The sequence below is a fragment of the Aquarana catesbeiana genome, linkage group LG03 (assembly GCF_042186555.1).
Source record: "Aquarana catesbeiana isolate 2022-GZ linkage group LG03, ASM4218655v1, whole genome shotgun sequence".
In the NCBI taxonomy this organism is placed as follows: domain Eukaryota; kingdom Metazoa; phylum Chordata; class Amphibia; order Anura; family Ranidae; genus Aquarana; species Aquarana catesbeiana.
The window spans coordinates 74597270-74616624 of record NC_133326.1 but is presented as its reverse complement, the minus strand read 5'-3'; the positions used below and the strand labels follow the sequence as shown (position 1 = coordinate 74616624).

The 19355-nt window shown below is 42.7% G+C and overlaps 1 protein-coding gene across 1 annotated transcript in view; it reads left to right on the top strand.

The window, feature by feature from the left end:
* The window catches only part of GLDN (gliomedin), a 38444-nt gene extending 30520 nt beyond the window's left edge, over positions 1-7924 (top strand). Inside the window, exons 9-10 of the mRNA XM_073618691.1 lie at positions 2082-2232; positions 4610-7924. Of these exons, the coding sequence (XP_073474792.1) occupies positions 2082-2232; positions 4610-5075 (617 nt within the window). The 3' untranslated portion in view covers positions 5076-7924. The remainder of the gene's footprint in view (positions 1-2081; positions 2233-4609) is intronic.
* The last annotated feature ends 11431 nt before the right edge of the window (positions 7925-19355 follow it).

Sequence of the window (19355 nt, the reverse complement as noted above, 5' to 3'; positions counted from 1 at the left end):
TACAAGGAAGGGCTGCAAGTACAGAAAACACCTGGTGATCTATCACAAATCCACAGTGCTCCTACATTGACTACTTTGCCTGTGCTGCACTAAAATCCCAACCAACATTGTCAACCCTTCCTGTTGGGCTACAGAACTCCATCAATCCTAACCCTTCTCTGTCCAATCCACGTGCATACGCCGATTTCTTTACCAACAAAATAATGCTGATGTGCGCGTTGGTAGATGTAGTTCTGGTGGCATGTCTATGTCAGGAGAAACTTGAGCTTCCAGCAGCTGTGATGTCACAAAGAAAAATGATAGTTGTTTCTCACTACAGGAACAAGATAAAAGAAAAATAATGCATGCTCTAGCTGTTATCTTCCGGTGCTGTGGGGGTTAATAGGGTTGAGGGTTCTCCTATAGGCACTCACCATTTCTGCCCCACTCTTCCACATATAGAAGCTGTACTATAGTTTCCATTAATGAAAGCAGCCTCTGAACGGAGGAGGCAGGAAGCTTCCTATATATATATATATATCTAGAGAGCTTTTCATTAATGGAAGTTATGGCAAAGACGGGTGAAAAGGGCAGGCATAGTCAGAACTCTTTAACAAGTAACTACGACAGGCCCCTCTGCAATATTATCCTTGCAGCACCAGAAGATCACAGCTGTGGGGGTATGGGGTGCAGAGATTTTTGTGTTTTAAAGGCTCAAGGTTTTATACCTTCATGCATTCGACGCATGAAGGTAAAAAAAAAAAAAACTTCTGTGTGCAGAGCCCCCCACACTACTTACTTGTGCTCCCTCTCGATCCAGCGATGTGCATGAGAGCTGAGCTTCTCCTGGGTCTCTCATTACTCATTGGTTGAGACAGCAGCGGGAGCCATAGGCTCCTGCTACTGTCAATCACAGCCAGTGAGCCAATAAGAAGAGAGTGGGGGCAGGGCCGAGCCATGGCTGTGTGTGTCTTATAGATGCACAGAGTGGGGCTCGGGAGTGAGCACGCACCAGTGCCCCCAGAGCAAGCGATTTGCTATTGAGGCACTGACTCAAGAGAAAGACCCAAAAATAGGAGGATCTGGACTGCTCCATATAATACCACTACACAGAGCAGAGAAGAAAGTTTTTTTTTTTTTTTTTTTTTTTTTTTTAATGAACCTTTAATGTCTCTTTAACTAGAAAAGCAGCCAGCTGCAAAAGGGAAACCTTTCACTGAAAGTGCTATTAAACCACAAACCAGAAATGTATTATATTGCAGCTTGCCAATCTTTAAATGTGGTGGCTACATTAGTTCTCTTTTCTTTTTCTCCCTCTGGTTTCACCTGGTGATCTGGCCAGTAACACACCTCCAGTATTAATGAGACACAATTCTGGAGGAATGAGCATAGGAAGCACAGTAGAAAACAGCATTGTCGGGGGGGATTTGTGTTAAATGTATTAGCAGATTTATGGGGGAAACAAAGCCAAGGGAAAGAAAACTGATGCATCCACCACATCTAATGACTGGTAAGCTACAATGTAATACATTTTTGGTTTTGGGTTTAATATCACTTTAAGGTTTACTGGGTGCTGGAAGAAGAGGCAGTGTTTTTTTTTCCCTAGTCAGAATTTTACTTTTGTTCATGGAAATATAATGAACACTGTAGTCAAAAGAAAGGTGCATGGATTTCAGCTCATTTCTTCAGGTCATGTTGCCCCAAATGTAAGGTTCTGATGTACTCACAAATCTGGAATAGCACTTTTTGCCAAAGTAATAAAATAGCCAACTACAGTGGAAATCATAGCAACCTTACAAGGCTTTGGTGTAATTAGGTAAATCAAGTGTTTTGAAACACTACAATGATTTTTAGCGCAGATAGTCATTAAAGGTATTTAATTTTTATTATTTCTTAGAGAAAAATTACTATTTTGGATTACATTCATAAAACTGCACTCTGTGTAAAATCATGACAGCTGAAAGCAATGCTTTGAATACAAGAGAAGTCAGTAGATGGATTTAAACTGAAGGCAGGATAATGGGTAGAAATGGTGTCTGCAATAACCCAACTATTTTTATTCTCATTTTAAATACTAAAATATTTTATGTTTGTTTCTGCAGGATTAATAATGAAAGAATATGAAAATGTAACTGCTTTACAAAATGATAGCTATAAGACTATGAAACTCCGCTGGTTCTATCATGGCTGCGGTCATCTAGTGTATGACAAATCACTGTACTATCACAAAGGAGGATCCAACAAAATAGTGAGGTAATACGTTAAAAGGATTATTTCAGGTCACTGAACTGTTTGTATTGTCCCACGCCAGCTATTCTGACTCACAAACATATTGGGACTAGGACTTATCAGTGCCTGAAGATTGAGTTGCTCTTTCCCATAACATCCAATTACAATCCCTTTAACTCTTTTAAGTGCAGTGAAATGAAAATGAAAAGTATAATCCGACTAGCTGTTCTGAGTAACCAGAACATTCTTCCTTGTGACATTTTGGACAAACTAAGATGTAATTCTCTTGGGATAAGTGCAAATGATAGCTTAAGAAGCACCCCCACTGTAAAGTTATATTTTAGAACATTTGTACCAGTTTGTGAAAAATTAATTTAGGATGAATAGTTTCGGGTCTCTAAATAATTCAAAACTTGCTGGTAGGTATTACTGGCCAGTCAGACAATATTTTATTTGGACACAGTATTTGAAGTGGGTCAAGTGTGTTCTCTTACAAGACATGATCATGGGGGAAACAGTGTAATCATCATGGTTATTGGGGGTATAGGTTTCAGAAGTGGTGATATACCACTCAAAGAATGGGAAGAGCCATAGATGTTCATGGATCGTAAGCAAATAAAAATGTGGATGGGAGACTGAATGGCAACTGCAAGGGGAATTAAAAAGGTAGAGTGGAAGTTGATCATGGAAGTGGACTGGTTGGGGGAATCAATAGCTAACTATGGAACACTGGGAGAGAAAGTGAAGGTAGAGTAGGAGCTGAGGGGGTCGCCCAGATAAAAAGAACATTTTGAACTGATAATGTACCATAGAGAGCGATGAGAAGGGCTGCAGGGAGACAGACCATCAGCTGATCAGGGAGAGAGGAGATGATCATGGATTGGGAGAAAAGAGGAGACAGTGGGACTTGACTCTGGACAGGCAATAGAGATGTCTAAGTGTCATCTGCTCATTGGTCATTTAGAAAATAAAGTGGGTCTGAGAACAGTTGGGAGAAAAGGGGGGGGGGGTGGTTGGAAGATGATAGTGGCAGGAGGGGAAGAAGTGGGAGCTGATTATGAATATCGAAGAGAGGAGGCAGCGAGAACGGATTGTTGCAGAGAAGTGGAGGGTGTAGAAGAGCACCAACTGATCATGTTCAACAGAGAGGATGCAGAGCAGCTCCTGATGAAAGGTTGTAGGAAGACCGAACAAAAAAAAAAAAGGTAGCCGATTGTGGACAGGGATTCATGTATAAACTATCATTTCTCCCTCTTGGGGAAAAATGGCATTTCATATCCTTTCTCTTTTTGCGTAAAATCAAGGTGCAACTGTTTCAATCAACTATGACACACCACAATCCATGTGATTTAGCCAAACAGATGTGACTTAGTGGGAAGGGGGAGAGTTTAGAACCTGATTATAAAATGTGAAATTGTATTTGATATCTGCCTAGGAGTTAGTATCAATTATTGTAGCCAAAGGACAACCAGCATACCCCTAGCATCGTCAAGAATGGTGAGTGCAGTATGCCAGTAACATTGGAACACAAGGCAGCAGTCGCAGAGCTGAAAGTCGAGGTACTATACAAAACACAGGAGATTGGCGAGAATGAGTACAAAATACAGGAGATGGAATTTTAGAGGGAAAGAGAGCAGGGTGGGGGAGCACAGACACTAATGCTGCATACACACGGTCGGAAATTCCGTAAAAAAAAAAAAAAGTGATGGGAGTTTTTGGTCGGATACTCCGACCGTGTGTTTGCTCCATCCAGCTTTTTCTGAAGTTCCGCCAGCAAAAGATTGAGAGCTGGTTCTCTATTTTTCCGACGGAAAAAGTTCTTGACGGAAATTCCGTTCGTTTGTATGCAATTCCGACACGCAAAAAACCACGCATGCTCGGAAACAATTCGACGCATGCTCAGAAGCATTGAACTTCATTTTCTCGGCTTGTCGTAGTGTTGTATGTCACCGCGTTGACGGTCGATAGTTCAGAGAACTTTTGTGTGACCGTGTGTATGCAAGTCAAGCTTGAGCGGAATTCCGTCGGAAAAACCATCCAAGTTTTTTTCCGACAGAAATTCCGCTTGTGTGTATGGGGCATAAGAGTGGAAGGTCTACAAGAGAAACTACTATAGACAGTGACAGGAGTGCCTCCAGACAATTTAGTGTACATAGTGGTGGAAGAGCTGTCAGAAAAATAATGTAGTTGGGGTGGAGGGGATTGGGGATTGACAGAGAACATAGCATAGATGATTGTGGGAGAGTTGTCAGAGAATGTAGCATGGACAATGGTAGTAGCTATAAAAGAACATCCCCAAAAAAGTGAAAATTTATTGAATACCTTTTATCGATATATTTAAAGGCATTTGGTTAGGCTGAGATTGTAACAGGAATTCCTGTGATTTTTCTTCTGGTTTCAGGTATGAACTGGAGACAGAATCCTTTGAAACACTAAGTATTGAAAATGCAGCATATCACAATCGCAGTTACCTCTTCTCAAACTCCAAGTCTTATTTCAAATTGGCAGCAGATGAAAAAGATATATGGATTATCTACTCTTCTGAATTGGATAAAAGCATCATGGTTGCTCACTTGGATGAAAAAACTTTCTCGGTCACTCAACACATCAACACTACATATCCAAAGTCAAAAGCCGGCAATGCGTTCATCACATGTGGAATTCTCTATGTGACTGATACTAAGGATTTAAGGGTTACCTTCGCTTTTGATCTCTTAAAACAGAAGGCAGTCAATGCTAGCTTCGACTTGAGATCAGCAACGTCTGTTCTTGCCATGCTGTCCTACAACCCTAGAGATAAGAAATTATATGCGTGGGAAGAGGGACGTCTGATGTTATATCCTGTCCACTTTGTATCAAATACTTAAATTGGCAATTCTAAGTAAATATAACAAAAAAGCAAAATCATTCAGGGCCCAATAATAACACTTAGGGAGATATTTATGAAACAGTAAATGCATATTCACTAAACATTTACTGTGGGCAAATCTTCCTGGTGCATGCAGTTTAATTTGCAGTGATTGATTTACCTGCAGTGAATGTTTGGTGTAGGACATGTTCGCCGCTTCATAAAACACCTGCGTTAACATATCTAGTGTTTATTATGAAGAAAAAGATTCTGTGTACTATGCAGTTAAGATTAAGTTTACAGTTTTAGTCATCAGTCCAAAAGATGAGATAAAATTAGTTCATAAAAGAAAAAAATTTATAATTTGTCATCTACAGAGGTTTATATAATATATGTCCTCTTTACTGAAATTCAATAATAAACCAAATTTACTCCATCAAAATATTATTCATGGATAAGGATTGAGTCATTAATGTGTAAATATCACCAAACTCTCCCCCCACCCCCACCATACTGAATTCTTCCACACTATTAAGGTCTTGCCCATGGAAAGGCTTCATAATGGAGAAAACTGTAATATTTATACTCGTATGCCACTTTAGGCATAAATTGCACTAAAATGCAAGGTAGGCCTGCTCCAAGCGTACGGCTTCCACCTGCAGCGCCTAGGAAAGGGTGATGTCATGATCCTTCTGGCAAGATCTGAGATTACTAAACATTCCTAGAATTTTGACAGAATTGTGTCATCACTCCCTCCAGAGGGAAACTGAGCGATTTTTTATGGTGGGTGGGGGGTGGTCTACCACTGAATAAAGCGGACTTTGTATTTTATTGCACAATCTGCTTTAAGAAACCAAACATATTTTCAATGAATGACTTTCATTTTGCTAGATAACTTTAATATTATAATATGACTAACAATGTCAATATACAGTATGTCCCAGGAAGACCAATCCTAACAATATATATTCATAAATATTTTCACAGATAGGAAATACTGACATATCTACCTCAGTTTATCAAGGTTCAGGAAAGTCCCAGGGGAGCTATTGAAGTGAATATGGATCAAGGGGTCAATGAAAACCATGTCCTTTAATTTACTAGTAGCTGGAGTGTATATGGCGTGTGTACTTAGCCTAAATATGATCATATATTTTGTATCTGAGCCATTGGCTAATCATACTACTTCACTCTCATATTAGAATTATTTAGAGCAGATCTAAACCCTCTATAGAAGTTCACCTTTTATTCTGCCTAACCAATAGTCGCACTAAGGACCCTGGAATACTTACCTGTTGGTCCCTCCAGCTACCAGGTGGCTCACTACTTCTTTGATGCTACTAGGGCTGAGTTGTATATAGCAACTATCCCCTGATTGACAGACTACCCGACGTCGCACCATTGCCCAGGAGTATTTGTTTGTTATCAAGATAGGGCTGAATTGTAGCCAGGGTCAGGAGATGTATGAGGCAGAGGCACGGATAGGCTCCTTAAATAGCCAATCACTGGCTTTGCCACACAGATCCTGCTCCACAATGTGGCTCACACAAAAAGTATTGGGTTAACAGCATGCAGTGGGTTCTCTGGTGGGAGCCTATCAAGTGCACAGATAGATATATTTTAGCTATCTTAATGGTGCCTTTGGTTAGAAAGTAACAAGAGAGTGAAGGATATGAGCTTATGTCTGCTTCAAAGTGCAACTCCAGGTTTGTGGAGGGAAAAAAAAAATGACACAGGTCAAATATATAAATTGCAGAATTCCAACTATCTTTAGTGCAGTTCTTTACCTGCTTTAATTATGTAGATGAGATTGTGCCATGTGTTTCTAAAACTCTCTTCCTATTATAATCATATGATCTGCCCCAGAAATATGGGATCTTCTGCATTCCTTTAGGGCCAATTATTATTATTTAAGGTACTTATATAGCGCCGTCAATTTACGCAGCGTTATACATATACATTGCACATTCACATTGGTCCCTACCCTCAAGGAGCTTACAATCTAAGGTCCCTAACTCACATTCATATACTAGGGCCAATTTAGACAGAAGCCAATTAACCTACCAGCATGTCTTTGGAGTGTGGGAGGAAACCAGAGTACCCGGAGGAGATAGTGTCATGTTTGGGTTTCGAACCAGCGACCCCTTTTTACTGCTAGGCGAGAGTGCTACCCACTACACCACTGTGCCGCCAGTTCACACCAGAAAGCGGTGTGGGAAACCCATGTTCTGTGCACTTTTCCTGCACCACATTCAAAACACACTGTGCTTGCGTACGCACATCACATGGTACAGAAGTTCCATGCAATGCGGTTGCTCTGTGTTTTGTAGAGTATTGAATGCGCTACTTTTGCTGCAATCCAGCATGGTTTAAGTCCATTCAAAAGAAAGGGTTGAAATCACACTGCACCAGGATTACATATGGAATCTAAAAGGGTGGTAAACTGCAAAAAAAAAAAAAAAATTATTTACCTGTATCAAATTGATCAGTGAAAAAATGATCAATAATTGCTAGGTTTATCGACAGGTCTGATCACTAAATGTATAGTCCAGCATTAATGTAGACGTGGCAAGGGATAATTTGTATACCGTTAAATTACAAAATGGCTTGTGTAGCAACTGGATGTAACACCAATGTTTTGACAAATCTGTAATTTTCATTAAAAAGGCTAAAAATGTACCTTTTATCTGAAATATTTTAGCAAACCAGTTTGTGCTGTTTTAGCTAGCTTTCCTGATGTTAAAGTTTTAGTTAGCCACCAATGAGAGTGTATTTTGCCAGTCTCCATTTATACAGAACTGGTTCAAATAAAGGTATGGAAATAATGAAAATCATCTTATATTTACATATTACAGATGTTTTACCATATGTAGATGCCTTTTTTTTTTTCAAATAAAACTGTTATGTACCGTTTTACAGATATAAATATGTTATACCATGCATTGTTTGTTTAGATCCAAAAACTTGGTTTTACTCACCCTCTTCAACCCAGACATTCTTCCTTATGTTTAAGAAAAAACAATGTGCTGAGATGCACTTTTTTTTATTAATTGCAGGAGAAGATTAGATTCTAAACTCTGGCACAATGACAACATAAAATACCTGCATTTAAATGATGTATAGTTTTTTTTTTAAGATTCATACTTACCTAGGTGGATGCAGCATCGGTCCCCCAGTGCCTCTAATGCTGCGTACACACGATCGCATATTAGGACAACAAAATCCATGTGTTTTTTCCGACGAATGTTGGCTCAAACATGTCTTGCATACACACGGTCACACAAACCTTGTCGGAAATTCCGATCACCAAGAACGCGGTGACGTACAGCATGTACGACGAGCCGAGAAAAATTATGTTCAATAACCAGTGCGGCTCTTCTGCTTGATTCCGAGCAGGCGTGGAACTTTGTGCATCAGAATTGTGTACACACGATCGGAATTTACGGCAACGGATTTTGTTGTCGGAAAATTTGAGATCCAGATCTCAAATTTTGTTTGTCGGAAACTCCGACGGAAAATGTCCGATGGAGCCTATACACGGTTGGAATTTCCGACAACAAGCTCCTATCGAACATTTTCCTTGGGAAAATCCGATCGTGGCTCCCTGCTCTCCCGACTCCATTGCTGGACTGCCTCTGTGACATCAACTGAAAATAGATCACAGGAGTGCAGAATGAATTGCACTCCTATGATCCACAGAAATACAGCCAAACGAGCTTTGGCTGTACTTCTCCTTTAACACAATGCAGATCACTGGAACCCCATGAAAAAAAAAACAAAAAAAAAACTTTGGGGTATGTATCACAAAGGCACTGCCACAGTTCACAAAGTCTGAGCAGCTTATCCTCAACCCTCAGCAATGCCAGCTGGAACGTGCTTGGAAGCTAAGCAAAAACACCAACCTTCAGGAAGTCCATTGCATACCCTTATTTGCTGGATTGCAGTAGTAGATTAGGGAGGCAGGGGACCATGACAGATTTAGAATTAGACACCTAAACATGCTTTTGTTCAGTTTTTCCCTAGCAACTTTTTAGTCTATGCATGGAGCATGCATCTGTTAGATGGCAAAAATTTAACCAGATATCATACTAATGTCACACCATATGTTGTGAAGTCCAACAGAGATGTCTTTTTTGGGCAGGTAAAGGAGTTTGTACTTCTGTGTTTCAACTGTTAAATTTAGCAGTTTGCCTACACTTCCAATTTAAATACCTATTTTTCAGACCTATTTCCGCAGCAGCTTGAATGTACATACTTGTCAGAAACCATGAACCAGACCGAGAACGAAGTACAGTAAAATCACACTTGTTTATTAATAAAAAAAAAAAAAAAGGCAAATGGAGTAAGAGCAGTCAAAGCATAGCCAGAGTCCAGTAACCGGATCGGGTAATCATCCAGGCCAGAAGTCAGGGATCCAAGTAGAGGAACAGCAAGCAGGATACGGAGCCAGAAGGGATGTCAGCAAAGCCAGTCTTTAAACAGGAATGCAGGAGAGGAGGTTTTTTGCAATGTGACCAAAGGCGAAGGCAGAGATCAAGTGAGCTGGACGGCTTTAAGTAGGCAGGACTGACGAGCAGAATCAACAACAGCTGGGTAACTGTGGAGAGAGATGGGAGCTGGCAATTAGCCGACAGCTGAGCGGCCACTCAGAGAAGGAAGGGCTGAGCCCAGCCCTGACAGTACCCCCTCCTCAACGACCCCTCCCCCTCACAGGACCACCGGGCTTGAGGGGAAAACGTCTATGGAACTCACGGAGGACAGGGGCATGTACGTCCGAGGATGAGACCCAAGAGCGTTCCTCTGGACCGTACCCCTTATAATGCACCAGGTACTGTATGCACCCACGGAACCTACGGGAGTCAACAATGGATTGTACTTCATACTCCTCATGGTTCTCAACCTGTATAGGGTGAGGACGTGGCACCGAGGTGGTAAAGCGGTTGCAGACCAAAGGTTTCAATAAGGAGACATGAAACACATTTGAGATGCGCATACTAGGAGGAAGGTCCAAGGCGTAAGCCACTGGGTTAATCCTGTGAAGGATACGGAAAGGACCAATAAACCGAGGTGCGAACTTCAAAGAAGGTACACAAAGTTGGAGGTTGCGAGATGACAGCCAGACTCTGCCCCTAACCTGGTAGGAAGGTGCAGGCAGGCGTCTGCAGTCAGCATGGAGTCTGTACCTATCGTTAGCATGTTGTAAAGTCTCCTGAACTTGTGCCCAAGTGGAACGAAGACCTCGGAGATGCTCCTCTAACGCAGGAATACTCTGCGGAACAAACGAGTCAGGCAACATGGAAGGTTGGAAACCATAATTCGCCATAAACGAGGACAATCGGGAAGCAGAATTCAAGGCACTGTTGTGAGCAAACTCTGCCCACGGTAATAGGTCTGACCAGTTGTTATGATAGTCAGAAATATAGCAACGTAGGAATTGCGACAAGGACTGATTGGCTTGTTCTGCGGCCCCAATAGACTGCGGGTGATACGCAGAGGAGAAAGTTGAATTCCCAACTGTGCACAAAAGGCTCACCAGAACCGGGAGACAAACTGACTACCCCTGTCCGAGACAATCACCTTGGGTAGCCCATGTAAGCGAAAGATCTCCCGAGCAAAAATGGAAGCCAGTTCCTTAGAAGTGGGCAACTTAAGTGGAATACAATGACTCATCTTTGAGAACCGGTCAACCACCATAGGATAAGTGTTGCCTTGAGATTTCGGTAACTCCACAATGAAATCCATAGACAGGTGGGTCCAGGGCCTCTCTCCATTGGGTATGGGTTGTGGGAGGCCCACTGGAAGGTGTCTTACTCTGAGCACACACGGAAAAGGCAGCTACGAAGGCAGTTACATCAGCCCGTAGACTAGGCCATCAGAATTGTTGGGAAATGGCCCAAACGAGTTGATTCTTCCCAGGGTGGCCAGCTGCCTTGGGAGAATGGTAAGTCTGGAGCACGGCAGTACGGAGACTCTCTGGGACAAAGCAGCGGTCACAAGGTTTCTCAGGAAGAGCATGGACCTAAGCAGCAAAAATTTTGTCACCCAAAGGAGAAGTAAGACTGGTGCGAACCGTAGCCAGAATACGATCAGGAGGAATCACAGGAACCAGAACCAACTCCAACTTGGAAGTGGAGGAAAACTGTTGTGTCAAGGCGTCAGCCCTTACATTCTTAGTACCAGGTAAGAATGAGACAATGACAATTAAAACTCGACAAGAAAAGAGATCATCGTGCCCTTCTGGGAGAGAGGCGCATAGCCTCATACAAGAATGTGAGATTCTTATGGTCAGTAAGAATGAGAACCGGCACAGTGGTACCTTCAAGGAGATGTCTCCATTCTTTCAGGGCTAAAATGATCGCCAACAGCTCTCTGTCACCAATCTCGTAATTGCACTCTGCAGGTGACAATTTCTTGGAAAAGTAGCCACACGGATGCATAGCGCTCTCAGAGTTAGGACGTTGAGACAGAAGGGCACCAACTCTAGTCTCAGAAGCATCAACTTCTAGGATAAAAGGCAACGTAGGATCAGGATGTGCCAACACAGGAGCAGAAACAAAGGCAGTCTTGAGACTCTCAAAGGCCTTAATGGACTCCGGAGGCCAACTCTGTGGGTTACCGTCCTTTCTCGTCATATCAGTCAGGGGCTTGACCAGAGACGAGAAGTTATGAATAAAGTTCTGATAATAGTTGGCAAAGCCCAGGAAACGCTGCAGAGGACGTAAACCCATGGGTCGGGGCCACTGTAGGACTGCCGAAAGTTTCTCTGGGTCCATCGAAAAAACCCAGAGGATATCATCGAGATAAATCACCACACATAACTGCAGCAAATCTCCGAGGACATTGTTAACCACTTGACCACTGGGCACTTAATCCCCCTTAATAACAAGACCAATTTTTAGCTTTCAGTGCTCTCACCTTTTGAATGACAATTACTCAGTCATGCAACACTGTACCTATATAAAATTTTTGTCCTTTTTTTCACACAAATAGAGCTTTATTTTGGTGGTATTTAATCACCGCTGGGTTCTTTATTTTTTGTGCTATAAAAGAAAAAAGACAGAAAATTCAGTAAAAAAATGAATTTTTCCTCGTTTCTGTTATAAAATTTTGCAAATTAGTAATTTTTCTTCATATATTTTGGCCAAAATTTATACCGTTACATATCTTTGATAAAAATAGCCCAAATTGGTGTATATTATTTGGTCTTTGTGAAAGTTAGAGTCCAAAAGCTATGATGCCAATAACTTAAAATTGATTACACCTGAAGTACTCACGGCCTATCTAATTTCTTGAGACCCTGCCAGAAAAGTACAAATACCCCCCAAATTACTCCTTTTTGGAAAGAAGACATTCCAAAATATTTAGAAAGATGCACGATGAGTTTTTGAAGCTGTCATTTTTTCCCACAATTCTTTGCAAAATCAAGATTATTTTTTTCTTTTTTCCACAAAATTGTCGTATTAGCAGGTTATTTTTCACACACAGCATATGCATACCACAAATTACACCCCAAAACATATTCTGCTATTACTCCCGAGTATGGCAATACCACGTGTGAGACTTTTACACAGCGTGGCCACATACAGAGGCCCAACAAGCACGGAGCACCTTCAGGCGTTCTGGAGCACCCATGCCAATTCTGACATTTCTCTCCTACATGTAAAAATCATCATTTATTTGCTAGAAAATTACATAGAACCCCAAAAGATTATATATATTTTTTTTAGCAAAGATCCTAGAGAATACAATGGCGGTCTTTGCAACTTTTTATCTTGCACGGTATTTGCGCAGGAATTTTTCAAACGTCTTTTTTTGGGAAAAAAAAAACAGTTTTGTGCTTTAAAAAAAAGACAAAACAGTAAAGTTAGCTCAATGTTTTTGCATAATGTGTAAGATGAAGTTATGCCAAGTAAATAGATACCTAACATGTCACCCTTCAAAATTGCACACGCTTGTGGAATGGCGCCAAACATTGCTACTTAAAAATCCCCATAGGCGACGCTTTAAAATTTTTTACTGGTTACATGTTTTGAGTTACAGAGGAGGTCTAGGGCCAAAATGATTGCTCTCGCTCTACCAATCGCAGCGATACCTCACATGTGTGGTTTTAACACCGTTTTCATATGTGGGCGGGACTTACGTATGCGTTCGCTTCTACATGCGAGCACACGGGGACAGGGGCGCTTTAAATTTTTTTTTTTTCTTTTATTGTTCATTTTACTTTAGTTTGACACTTTTTTCCAAAACATACATTTTTTGATCACTTTTATTCCTATTACAAGGAATGTAAACATCCCTTGTAATAGGAATATGGCATGACAGGTGCTCTTTACAGTGAGATATGGGGTCAGTAAGACCCCACATCTCACCTCTAGGCTGGGAAGCCTGAAATAAAAAAAAAAAAAAGATCCTGGCTTCGATCGTAGCGGTGAGTCCGTAGAAGCACCTGAGGGCGGCGGGAGGGGGGGGGGTCCCCTCTCGCCTCCCGTAAGAATGATCAAGCAGTGGAACAGCCACTATGATCATTCTTATGGTGTAGGGAATCGGCTGAAAAAGCTGATATCTGAATGATGCCTGTAGCTGCAGGCATCATTCAGATATCCCCGCACAAAGTCAAGAACATCGTATGATGGCCGGCGGGCAGGAAGTGGTTAAAACACATTTTTTTTTTTAACACAAAGTTGTCCATTTATACAATATTTCTAACACATAGCATGTACATACCAAAAATGACATCATAAAATAGATTCTTCTACTCCTCCTCAGTACGGCAATACCACATGTGTGAGACTTCCACAGCCTGGCCACATACAGGGGCCGAGTACAGCCGAGTATGACTGAGCATGGCTAAGTATGGCTGGGTATGGCAGAGTATGGCTGGGTATCACCGAGTATTGCAGAGTATGGCAGAGTATGGCTGGATATTGCAGAGTATGGCTGGGTATCCCTGAGTATTGCAGAGTATGGCTGGGTATTGCAGGGTATGGCAGGATATTGCAGAGTATTGCAGGGTATTGCAGAGTATTGCAGAGTAGCAACTAGCAACCGTTTACCGTGATCCGTGATGCGGACCCGGCGGTCACGGATGTTCTCGGGTGCGCGCACAAGGGGGTGCGCGAGAGCGGGATTCTGGGAGGACGTCAGAGTACGCCCTCCAAGGGTTAAGCAACCTCCCTGTAGCTGTCATTCGGCTATGGGCCGGTTGCTAAATGGGTAATAAATTCCTGGAAAACTGCCGGGGCGTTACAAAGGCCAAAAGGCATTACGAGATACTCATAATGGCCTGTTCTGGTATTAAACGCAGTTTTCCACTCGTCGCCCTCCTTAATCCTCACAGGATTGTAAGCCCCTCTCAGATCAAGCTTAGTGAAAACCGTTGCTCCCTTGAGGCGGTCAAATAACTCTGTAATCAATGGGATCGGGTAGGCATTCTTAATCGTGAAATGATTGAGACCTCTATAATCAATACAAGGTCTCAGTTCTCCGCTCCTCTTCTTCACAAAGAAGAAACCAGCACCAGCAGGAGACGAGGATTTGCGGATGAAACCCCGAGAAAGTGCGTCTGCAGCATACTCCTCCATGGCTTTATCCTCCTAGTTGACATAGGGGAAACCCGGCCATGAGGGGGAGTGGCACCAGGTTGGTCAATTGCACAATCATAAGGCCGGTTTGGAGGCAAACTACCGACTTGATCTTTGTCAAAGACATAGCTAAAATCACAGTACTCCTCTGGCAGGGAGGAGAGTAAAGAGGTAAATAGACTTTGGCTACCTTACGGAAGCATGTTTCACTGTATTGTGGTGACCAGGAGAGAACCTCAGCACGGAGCCAATCAAAAGAGGGGTTGTGCCTCTGTAACCAAGGATAACCAATAACCAGCGGAAACTTAGGAGAGGAAATCCCTTGGAATCGGATTATCTCATGGTGAAGAGCCCCTACCGGCCATGGATAATGGAACCATCTCATGAGTCACATGGGCAGGCTGTAGAAGTCTCCCGTCAAGAGCCTCAATGGCAAGTGGAATGTCACGCAGCTGCAGTGGAATCGAGTGCTTTGATACAAAGGCAGCATCAATGAACAGGCCTGCAGCCCCAAGAAAGGGTGACCGAAACCAGGGGCTTATCCTTCTGGATAACTGGGGACGACACAACACCACCTAAGGTCTGTCCATGACAAGACCTCAAGGTTCGGGTGTTCCCAGGACGGGTAGGACAAGACTTCAAAAAGTGACCTGCCTGGCCACAATAAAGGCACAATCTCTCTCTCCTCCTAAAGGCTCTCTCATCCGCAGAGAGACGCGTGAAGCCCAAGTGCATGGGTTCATCTTCACTGACCGACTCGGTACCAGTAGGCATGGGAGGTGAGGGAGGCACGGGTGGGACTGCAAAGCTCGGAGGCAAACGTACAGGAGGCTCCTGCAAGCGCTCCTTAAAAGAAAGTCTTTCTCTGAGTCTGGAGTCAATGAGGATGGCAAACGAGATCAAGCTCTCCAGCTCAGTGGGTATATCTCGGCTGCTATCTCATCCTTGATGGAATCCGAGAGACCATGAGAAAAAAGCAGCCACGCGGGCCTCATTGTTCCAAGCAACCTCTTCTGCCAGAGTACGGAACCCAATGGCGTAGTCGGCAACAGTTCTCGTACTCTGATGGACACGAGGCACTTGGCAGCAGAAGCGGAGCGTGCAAGAATGTCAAATACCCTTTTAAAGAAGGCCACAAACTCAGGGTAACTCAAGACAACAGGTTTTTGCGTCTCCCATAGAGGGTTAGCCAAGGCCAAGGCTCTCTCAGAAAGCAAAGATATCACAAACCCTACTTTGCTTCTGTCCATGGAAAATGCCTAGGGCAGAATTTCAAAGTATATCTCAAATTGGTTGAGAAACCCTGCATTGAACTGGATCGTCCCCAAATTGCTGGGGAAGCGGGGTGGAACCAGACATACCTCTTATAGAGGTAATACTCAAGGCGGGTGCCTGCACAGAGACTGGCGCAGCAGCAGGGACGGCCTGCAACTCAGGTTGTACTAGAGCAGCCACAGTGGGGGATTCCAGGTGAGTCGTGTGACTCAGAAGCGTTTGTAACGCCATTGCAAACTGATCCATGCGGTTATCTTGCTCATCCAATCTGGAAAAAATATTACCAACAAGTGGATTGACTGTATCTTCTGAATGCATGGCCTTCGCCTACTGTCAGAAACCATGAAAACAGACCGAGACAGAAGTACAGTAAAATCACACTTGTTTATTAATAATAATAAAAAGGTAAATAGAGTAAGTGTAGTCAAAGACTAGCCAGAGTCCAGTAACCGGATTGCGTAGTCAGCCAAGCCAGAGTTCAGTAACCAGAAAGGGTAATCAGCCAAGCCAGAGTTCAGTAACCAGATCGGGTAATCAGCCAGGCCAGAAGTCAGGGATCCAAGTAGAGTAACAGAAAGCAGGATAAGGAGCCAGAAGGGATGTCAGCAAAGTCAGTCTTTAAACAGGAACGCAGGAAATGGTTTCTTGTTATGTGACCAAAGGCAAAGGCAGAGATCAAGTGAGCTGGAGGGCTTTAAGTAGGCAGGACTGACTAGCAGAATCAACAACAGCTGGGTAACTGTGGAGAGAGATGGGAGCTGGCAATTAGCCGACAGCTGAGTGGCCAGCTCAGAGAAGGAAGGGCTGAGCCCAGCCCTGACAATACTGTATACAATGAGATAATTAGCTGCAATTTTAACTTTTATCCAGTACAATTCATTTTATGTTCATGATTCTTTATGAGAAATTCTGGCCACTGGAGATGCATGTGATCTTGTAAAAAATAAAATTGGGAGCTGTGGCCTCTCTGTGACTGAGTAGGGGGCAGCATTAGAGAACCAGGATACTGTACTCCAGACTAGCCTCAAATTTCCTCCTCTTTTTTGGATTTTGATGCTATCTACATGTCCTTGTAAAATCTGTATTTTTATTTCTATGCTCAAGTCGTCTGGTTCTTTTTTGCCTTTTAGACTTGGAACTGTCTGGTCTTAGACAGTCAGCTAATGGACAATGCTGAGCTTTCTTTGGGAGTTTCAAATTGGGTTTGAACTGACATTTTACTTTGTTATACTGTCTATTGCATTCCTTAACCCTGCACATTCAGATTTTCCTTGTGAAATATGGAACTTTTTTTTTTTTTTTTTAGGCCACACGCCTTTGCTGGAAAGCAGAAGTTTGTAAAAATAACCACAGCATTATTCAGAGATATACCATATTTCACAATATTTTCTCACAATATTTTCACAGCTGCAGATGCACTGTTTAAGTCCAAAGTTTTGGACACTGCTCCTACATTCTGCAAAGGTTTTGGTTTTCCAAGACCAAAATTTTTAAATAGCCCAGAAATTTTCTATAATAAGGAAATTGTGACCAAAAAATCCTGCTAAAGCAGCCCATTTTTTTTTTCATATTAGAGAGGAACTTCACTATACCAATTCTAAATGAAATATCAAATCCTTAAAGCGGAGCGCCGCCGAAAATTTTTTTTTTAAAAGTCAGCAGCTACAAATACTGCAGCTGCTGACTTTTAAAACATGGACACTTACCTGTCCAGGGCGCCCGCGATGTCGGCACCCGAGGCCGAAGCGTCTCTCCGTCCTCGGGTGCTGCCGCCTCCATCTTCGGTAAGGGAATCAGGAAGTGAAGCCGTGCGGCTTCACTTCCCGGTTCCCTACTGCGCATGCGCGAGTCGCGCAGCGCAATACGGATGGTCCTTGCTGCCTCTGGGACCCGTGTGTTTCCCAGCAGGCAGCGGGGAGGGAGCAGGAAGTGGCGTAAATAACCACAGATTCTGCGGCTATCTATGCCGGAAGTGGGTACAGATACCTGTAATATACAGGTATCTGTACCCCCCTCCCCCCTGAAAGGTGCCAACTGTGTCACCGGAGGGGGGGAGGAATCTTATGAGTGGAAGTTCCACTTTTGGGTGGAACTCCACTTTAACTCTTAAAAAATACTAGTTCCTGCAGTCCAGTATTTTATTCTTTGCAAGTGAAATTTTCAGTTATCCACTCTACTCCAACACCACCATCTTGAAACAAAATGTATTGCATGCACAGACACATATGGGAGGAGATTTACTAAAACTGGAGCACTCAGAATCTAGTGCAATTGTGCATGGTAGCCAATGAACTTCTAACTCCAGCTTGTTCAATTAAGCTTTGATAATAAAACCGGGAACGCTGATTGACCACCATGCACAGCTGCACCAGATTTTGCACTCTCCAACATTAGTAAATAACCACCATGACCTGTCTTCGCATGGGCGAGATTGCGCAAACTGCCTTTTGGGGATGTGTGAGGTGGACATTCCAAGGCGAGGATTCAGGAAATGAAGATGTAAAAACGAAAACAAAGCATTCGCATTAAAAAAGTGGTATTAGAGGCAAGGCATGAGGATGTAAATGGATGAGGGTTTGCTTTAAGTGAATGCATGCCAAGTAACACTAACGGGTATTTATCACAGACATCACAATACTCCCCTTGCCCAATGCCTTCATCTGCCTTTCTCTCCAGGAGGGCAGTACCATCTTTGTTCAGACGCTTATTTATTTTGTTTATTTATCTGTGTTCAGACTCTTATTTATCTCCTGAACTGCAATGCTGATTCAGAAAAGATGCAATCGTGCATCTTGGTGTCTCTTATCTTGTGACTTGCTATTAACTTCTGCAGTTGAGGACAACATCTCAGCTCAGCCTGGGCAGTCACCAGTCTAAATATCAATGACTGATTTCATTCTAAAATATTCAGCTTCATTCTATAAAAAAAAAACAAAACAAAAAAACAAACAAACAAAAAAAAACAGGATTTGTTTTGTTTTCCCACCCCTCGTTGTGTCATTACTTGGGGACATCTCTGTTTGGTAATGGATAAAGAAGCAGCAGCTTTGTCCATCAATGAACGTAAGAGAAAACAGGATTTTTTGTTACTCACCATAAAACCCCCTTCTCTGAGATCACTGACGAGCACAGCTGCTTCTTCTTTATCCATTACCAAAGAGGGTTTTATAGCCCCACCTACAAGAGTAGGACACTAGGCAGAAAAAAAGACTCTGCATCTCCTATGGGCAGTCCTCTCTGGGCTCTGCATTAGGCCTCCAGTCAGTCACAAGTATGGATGAGCCGAACACCACCACAAACCCCGCCCGCCCCCCCGGTTAAGTTCGCACTAGAACACGAATATGAGAAATCAAAAGTGCTCATTTTAAAGGCTTATATGAAAGTTATTGCCATAAAAAGTGTTTGGTGACCTGGGTCCTGTATCAATGCGCAAAAGGTTTTAA